This window comes from Rhea pennata, chromosome 7 (genome assembly GCF_028389875.1).
Source record: "Rhea pennata isolate bPtePen1 chromosome 7, bPtePen1.pri, whole genome shotgun sequence".
Lineage (NCBI taxonomy): Eukaryota > Metazoa > Chordata > Aves > Rheiformes > Rheidae > Rhea > Rhea pennata.
This window is the reverse complement of record NC_084669.1, coordinates 7808587-7815724: the sequence shown is the minus strand read 5'-3', so window position 1 is coordinate 7815724 and position 7138 is coordinate 7808587. Positions and strand designations below refer to the sequence as shown.

The 7138-nt window shown below is 39.5% G+C and overlaps 1 protein-coding gene across 1 annotated transcript; it reads left to right on the top strand.

Annotated features, from left to right (window-relative positions):
• Positions 1-1075: 1075 nt before the first annotated feature.
• Positions 1076-6627, top strand: KCNK18 (potassium two pore domain channel subfamily K member 18). Its single transcript, XM_062580608.1, has 3 exons — positions 1076-1292; positions 2403-2549; positions 5804-6627. Exons 1-3 carry the CDS (start codon positions 1076-1078, stop codon positions 6625-6627), a joined length of 1188 nt encoding a protein of 395 aa, XP_062436592.1.
• The last annotated feature ends 511 nt before the right edge of the window (positions 6628-7138 follow it).

Sequence of the window (7138 nt, the reverse complement as noted above, 5' to 3'; positions counted from 1 at the left end):
GACAGGACAAGAGGCAACAGGCACAAACTGAAACACATGAAGTTCCACTATAAGGAAAAACTTGGAAAAACTCCTTAACTGTGAGGGTGACAGAGCACAGCTTGCCCAGAGAGGTTGTGGAGTCTCCTTTTCTGGAGATCTTCAAGGCCCACCTGGATGCAACCCTGTCTAACATGCTCTAGGTGACCCTGATGAGTGGGGAGGTTGGACTAGATAATCTCCAGAGGTCCCTTCCAACCTCAACCCTTCCGTGATTCTGTGATTCGTTGCTCTGAGTGTTTCAGAGAGATGGATGAAAGGAAAAGTTTTAGTTTTAAAGCTGGATGCACTCTTCCAAAGATCACTATCCCTGAACAAACTTCTGAAGTCCAAGTCAAGTTTTACTTACTAAGGCCAGTGGCAATTTTGATTAAAGGGGAGACTTTAACCAAGTGAGAACTGGACAAAACCTTTTTGACTCCTTTTTGAGAAAAATTCTTTAAAATTCAAAAGATTCCACCCCAGAAACATTTTGTGGTACAGTACAGATAGAACTCAGGAAGAGGAATGAATTGTTCTACGCTATGCCCTGAGGGAACAACAACTAGTGTCATACCTTTTCTTTGATTAATTTTAATTTTCCCTGTTTATTTTTGGAAGAATACTGTATAGAAATCCAGCACTTACACTATGTATTTTGTCTCCTAAGAGTTAGATAATTGCTTTTACTGTGTCAACGAGAAACTGTAGTTTAGAACAGGAAACGTGAAACATGAGTTGGCTCCAGCAGAAACCCAAAGTAGCTGGTCATCTGTATGCATTACAGCACTCACAGATCAATAGTAATTCAGGGACACAGAGTGGCAAATCATCAACTGAGAAATATTTTAAGGCTTGGTTAGTTGTGCTCTTTTTCCATTGGGACTGTAGTGCAACCTTCACTTATGAAGATGTGGGATCTGAAAGCCTGAGGCAGAACAATCCTTGTTTTCACAGGAGAAGCTTCTCTAGGATGTGAAAGCTTTTACATCTTCATCCTTTTTTTCCTAAAAGCAGTTTCTCTCTTTTTCATTAAAAAAGAAAAATAGAACTTAGAATGGCACCAACATCACAGCCTCTGCAAGGTAAAAAGAGATGCAAAAAAATATTTTGGGCGGTGTTTCCTCATGCCTGCTTCATCCTATCTCTTGTGATCTATGCTTTTCTTGGGGCTCTCATGTTCTCCCATATTGAAGGTAACCGGAAAGTCAATTTAAGTGAAGGATATAGGAAATTTCTGCAGAGTCTGTGGTACATCTCCAAAAATTTATCAGGTATGTACAGGAAGTTACTTTCTTTTTGAATGAGATTTTTGCCTTTCAAATACATTCATCAAAATAAAAGTAGTTGAGCATGAAAACAGGATTTTCTCTCTGCTTAGCTAATGACTGATATTGTTTGCTTATCTCCCTGCACTGTAATTTTGTCTTTGCAAGTTCCTTGATCCCTATGTTCCTGCCTGAAGAATCTTTTCCTGAGGTTCCTATGCTCTTTTTTCCAAGTTATCTAAGATCATGAAGGAGAGTCTGAGATTTCTGTGGAATTTCCCTCTGATTTCTGGGGACTGAATTTTTGGGCTTAAGAAGTCTCTTCCAGCACTCTCTTCCCAGCTCTGACCCTCCTTACCAGCCCTCTGGCAATGGGGGGTTTGGCTGCCAGCTGGAGGATTAGATGGAGCCACTACATGGTGTTGCACATCGAAGTCAGGAGTGCTGATGGAGGGAGAAAGGGGAGGAGAAGGTCTGTAAAATCTTCTTGGCTTTCGGTCATGGGCTCTTCCCCTGCTTGGGTTTTTGCTCAGGAAGCTGTGCTGAAATGATGATCCTCCTGTTGCTGTATGGGACAAATACCCTTGTAGAAAATGTCCCTTCCAGCAGAGCTGAGCCACACTGAGGAGGAATGAGAGGGTGCAGACGCTGAGAGAAGGCATCAGTTCACAGCAGGGCACTGGGCAGTGCCAGCACTGCAGTTTATGCTGGTTATGTCCTGAGGACTCCACAGTCCTGCATTTGGTCTTTGGGTCAGAAGAAGACTAACATCCTGGGGCGTGCAAAATTAAACATTAATGAATATCTAATCTTACTTCTCTTTCTTCCTTCTTGAATGGCTTCTTTGTGCTTTGTGCTTATTTTTATGTCATATTTTGACTTTGTTGCAACACTGCTTGTTTATTCCTTGTTTGTTCATCCACCAAAGCCACCAGACTCAGTTGATGTTTTTCAGTGGGAAAAGGCGGGGTGAAGGTAAATATTTGTGTCTTCCAAAAGAATAGGAACAAATCCTCGGCTGGAAACTGTCTTTCCTGGAATAACAGACTTAGGCTGGCTGCTCCTTGACTAATGTTCAGCAAACACTCAGTGTATGCCCTGTTGTTATTGTAACAGATAACATGACGGAAAATGAGGAAGTATTTAAGGAAAAAATCCATGTGCTGTTCACCACAGCTGAACGAGACTGGTTTGTCAATCCAAAAGACATATGGACTTTCTTTGGTTCTCTCTTTTTTTGCTGCACAGTGTTCACAACTGTGGGTAAGTTCAGAGGTAAAGTGCTCCCTGCAAAATCAAATGCCAGAATTGTTTTCTCTAATGTGCATCTTCCAGGGAATCAAAAATAAAATAAAATAAAATAAAATAAAATAAAACCCAGACATACCCCCACTCCCCTTGAATTTTTCTCCTGAGTATCCGCAATGAGTCCTCTGGGAGTTCTGCAAACACAGATTGTGTTGTTGCAGCTCAGTCACAGAGGCAGGTCAGAATCTAGGTAATAGCGATGGCACGTGTTAATTAGCTCTGTCATTACATGCATGCTATAACATATGCTTAAATATGACATATGCATAAAACTGTTTTATTAAAATAGAACTCCAGTTGTCACGCTAACCTTATCTGTCCCATTGTTGTGCTTTATGTTGGCTAATGTTTTGTTCACTGAGGGAGGTAATTCATTACACATATATTGTTTTCAAATTGCTTCACAGTTGCTAATGTCTAACTTAGCTCTTTATAATTAACCATGTTGTTGTTCACACTTTTCTCGCTTAACAGTGATGTATAAATCACACCTCGGAAATCTTTCATTCTGACTGCACATTTCAAAGAACGACCTAGATCCAAACAAAAATATCTACTCTAATTTTGGCTCCCTCCACTTTGCTATATACAACTTTTCAAGTTCATTTTCAATGTTACTTTTATTCTTCTGTTAATCTTTCTCAAATGCTGATAAGCACAGGCATTGGCTATCTAAATACTTGTTCAGAATTAAGCTGGATGGGAAAGAGTCCCACAACATTGTATCAAATTGCAAAGACATTTCTCCATGGCATTGGGATATATTCAAGACCCTGGAAGAGTTTTCTGCAGAACAAAAAGTGCTATTTAGAAAAAGCCTGTCCTATGCAAGGGCAATGAACAGTGTCAGAGTTAATATGTTCACACAGAGCACGTAGGAGACCCTTGCTGTCTAAATCAGAGCACACACTTGAACCTCTTATAAAAATGACCATCTTCAAATTCAGCTTCCTGCAGGCCTGAGAGTACTGCTGGCCATTGTTCAGGCATGCGTCCCTCAGCACTACACACTGGACTACTTGTGTTTTGTACAGATAATAACATACTTTTTACTTCACAGGTATATTTGAATAGCTTAATAGTTCTGACTATACTGGAGATGCAGACTTGAATTCTCACCGCAGTGAATATTTATTAGTACAAACAGAATTGCACTAGGAACAGCTGAAAGACTACATTTTATCAGAAAACTTTGACTTCGGCAAACTGATGCAAAATTACATTATTGAAAACTTCTTGCCTTGATATACTTCTTCTGTCAATGGGACATGGGACTTTAGAAATGTGTCCATACAAATTAACCCCGCACATTTATTCCTAAATTGCCATTATTTTTGGTCTTCATCACACTGGATATTATGAAGCAAAGTCTGGATTTTGAGCCGATTTTTTGAAACAGTAGGAAGCCTGAAATATTTGTTGCTAATAGGTGGCTATTTCCATTGTGATGGGTTTGTTATTTGCAATATAAGGAACTCTTAAACCCCTTCAACTAAGAGTCAACTTAGTACCTTTAACTATCTTGAAGGAAGGTATCTAGTCTAAAGATCAGTAGTCTGAACTGCCATCTCTGTAGTGCCTGCAAAAGTTGTCTACTGGCTCAGCTAGGCTAGATTTCTGGATGGCTAAATTTAAGCTCAATAAAAGTTTTAACCTTTGGAACTGCACTAGGTATAATGTGTAAAAATCAAGAAGAAAGAAAAGAAAATCACTCTGCACCATATAATAATTAGTCTTCACTGATTACTTCAGCAGTAAATATTAACACTCCCAATTAACGAATAGGGAACAGAGTGACAGAGAATAAGCAGTCTGTCAGAGCACCACAGCAAATTTGTGGCTGAGGTTGGATTCAAACCAAAGGCTACAGCAGCTCTTAGCAAAAACGAAGACAAATGAGCAAAAATTATGAAGGAAGGCATACCACAGCATATGAGCTGATAATGTTACAGACTGAATACATGCCCTGAAGATCATCTAGAGAGAAACAATGCTTTTGAAAGGAGAGAAGAAATACTTTATTTCTCTTTGGAGGAGGAGAAAAAGAATGATTGATAAACTCCAAAACAGCTAATACTTCCACTGTACCAGAAAAATACTAACTCACAAGTTTCATATCCAAGACATTAGACAAAGGAAATTTAAATACTCAAATTGAACTTAGGGGAAGGGTATGTGTTTTACTACCATTTTATGCCATAAATGATGTATGACTGGCAATTCTTTCCTATTTGTTTTAATTGATATTTGTAAGCTTTAGTACTCTAGAATAAACATTTCCTCACTTGATGCTTTGTTCTTCTGTGTACAAGTAAGAGATTCTGAAAAATATGAAGCTAGTACAAATATAAAGTCAATACAACATCTGTCGTTACAGCTAGAGCTGATGAACTAGAGATGATTTCAAATTACATTATTAGCTTACCATTCATCACAAGCAGTTTTAGCAAAGAAATAGTTTGAGGGTATGGGTCTCATTGTGCCAGTTTGATCCACAGTGCTATCCCAATTTCAAAGTTCACACCACCATCCAGATCTGAATATTCCCAGAGCTAAGTTGTACTGTGAGATCTTGGAGTCCAGTCAGGAGATGGTCCCCAGCTCCTTACATACTCCAGGAGAGCAGAAGCAATTAGCCCCCGCCAAGAATCAGTATAAAATTAGCTGTTGTCTCTCTGAATTCAGCCCTCAGACCAACTTCTCTGCTGAGGGATCCTGGGGTCTGTAACTTCTCCTGCTGTTTTGTCTTCTGGATTCCACTCAGCCCAGAAGCTCAGATCAGAAAAATCTTCCTAATAATGGCCTCCACCAGGCCAGAGCCACCACACCTGTTTTCGATCAGCCCAACTTTTTTGCTTCTCATACAAACAGCCTGCCTGCTCTCTTCCCTAAAGGACCTCTTGTTGTCAGGCAGCCAAGTCAAACAACCAATGCAGATACAGTAGGAAGAGTTAATTCAACAGAACTGGTAAACCTCAAATCTCCTAATACTTAAAGAGGTAGGCTGTCCTGAGACTATTAACATTTTAGACTCAGAAGTTTTAACTCCTTCAAATCAAAGCCAAATAGAGCACTGTGCTACGGACTAATATACCTCTCTAAGACTGACAACTGTAAAAAGCTCTTCTTGGGTTGATACATAATAAATCATAATATTCTCTCTCTCTCTCCCCCTTTTCTTTCTCTTCCCTATTTTGTTTTTGTTCAAGGTTATGGTAATACCTATCCCATGACACGGACTGGAAAATATCTCTGTATGTTGTATGCTTTATTTGGCATCCCTCTGATGTTCTTGGTCCTGACAGACATGGGAGACATCCTTGCAACCATCTTATCCAAGTGTTACAATGAATTCAGAAAACTACAGTCAAAAATTCTAGCCTCTAAAGTCTGTTCTGTATCTACATGTAAAAAAGAGAGTGAAACAAAATCCAGAGCATCAGTGCTAATGAAGTCTAAAGTAGTCATAAATGAACCCCTGAGTATTGTGGAAGTGCTGAAAAGTCAGTCAGCTCTTAAAAGGAAGTCAATCCAACATCGCAATGCTGAAATTTTTGAAATGTTAATTGCCAGAGAAAATGAATGCACAAAAACATCAAGAACTAAAAGCATTGAGAGATGGAGTTCATGTCCTGAACTGGAGAGGGGAAAGACAGTGACAAATGTAATTGAGAATTTTGACAAAATAGGAAAAGAGTTAGAAAAATTAGATGTGCCCATTGTATTAATGGTACTAATTATCTTTGTGTACATCTCCTGTGCAGCTGCTATTCTTCCAAACTGGGAAACCAGGTTGGATTTTCAGGAAGCCTTCTATTTCTGCTTTATCACATTGACGACTATTGGGTTTGGAGATACACAACTGGAACATCCCAAATTTTTCTTGTTTCTTTCCCTCTATATCATTATTGGCATGGAAATAGTTTTCATTGCTTTTAAGCTTGGCCAAGACCGCTTAATTGTTTTTTATAAAAAGATGATTTCATTCTGTGGGGAGAAAAAGATTACACCAAAGAAGATATATCCAAAATAAGATGAGTCATTTCTCCTTTGTAAGCATTGGCCACTGCTGTTACTATGCATTTCCTCTCCATGCCTTGGGCTTGCAAGAGGCATATTTTCCTGTGATTTCCCATGAGAATGTGCTGTAAACTAGCTGAATACCTCAGGAGACACTAACTGTACGCATCTGTAGTGAGTGCTCTCCAAGAGGAGTCCCATATCATAAATAATAAAAAAAGATGACACATGATAAAAGAAGAGTAAGCATTACCTGCCAGCACTCTCTAGCATCTCTTTGCAAAGCTCTGATTTTCTATAACCTTCCTGCCCTCTCGCCCTAACAGTGGGGCACTTGCCCAAGGAAGACCCGTCTCTGTTCTGCCACCCAGGCTGCAGCCAGGGACAGCTTGGCTGTGGCTGTCAGTAATGAAGTGTGCCCATATGCTATGGTAATGTGATTTGTTGTTGTGGAGAGTTAGAGAGAAGTACAGACCCAGCTGTGTTTCATGGTGTCCAGCTATAAATATGCTTATGAGAAGTTC

What these genes read in the sequence shown, in the direction of transcription:
- KCNK18 (XM_062580608.1), top strand. Translation starts at nt 1,076, where the DNA reads ATGGCACCAACATCACAGCCTCTGCAAGGTAAAAAGAGATGCAAAAAA. An exon ending in CATCTCCAAAAATTTATCAG is followed by an intron (nt 1,293 to 2,402) that starts GTATGTACAGGA and finishes TTATTGTAACAG; the next exon opens with ATAACATGACGGAAAATGAG. An exon ending in CACAGTGTTCACAACTGTGG is followed by an intron (nt 2,550 to 5,803) that starts GTAAGTTCAGAG and finishes TTTTTGTTCAAG; the next exon opens with GTTATGGTAATACCTATCCC.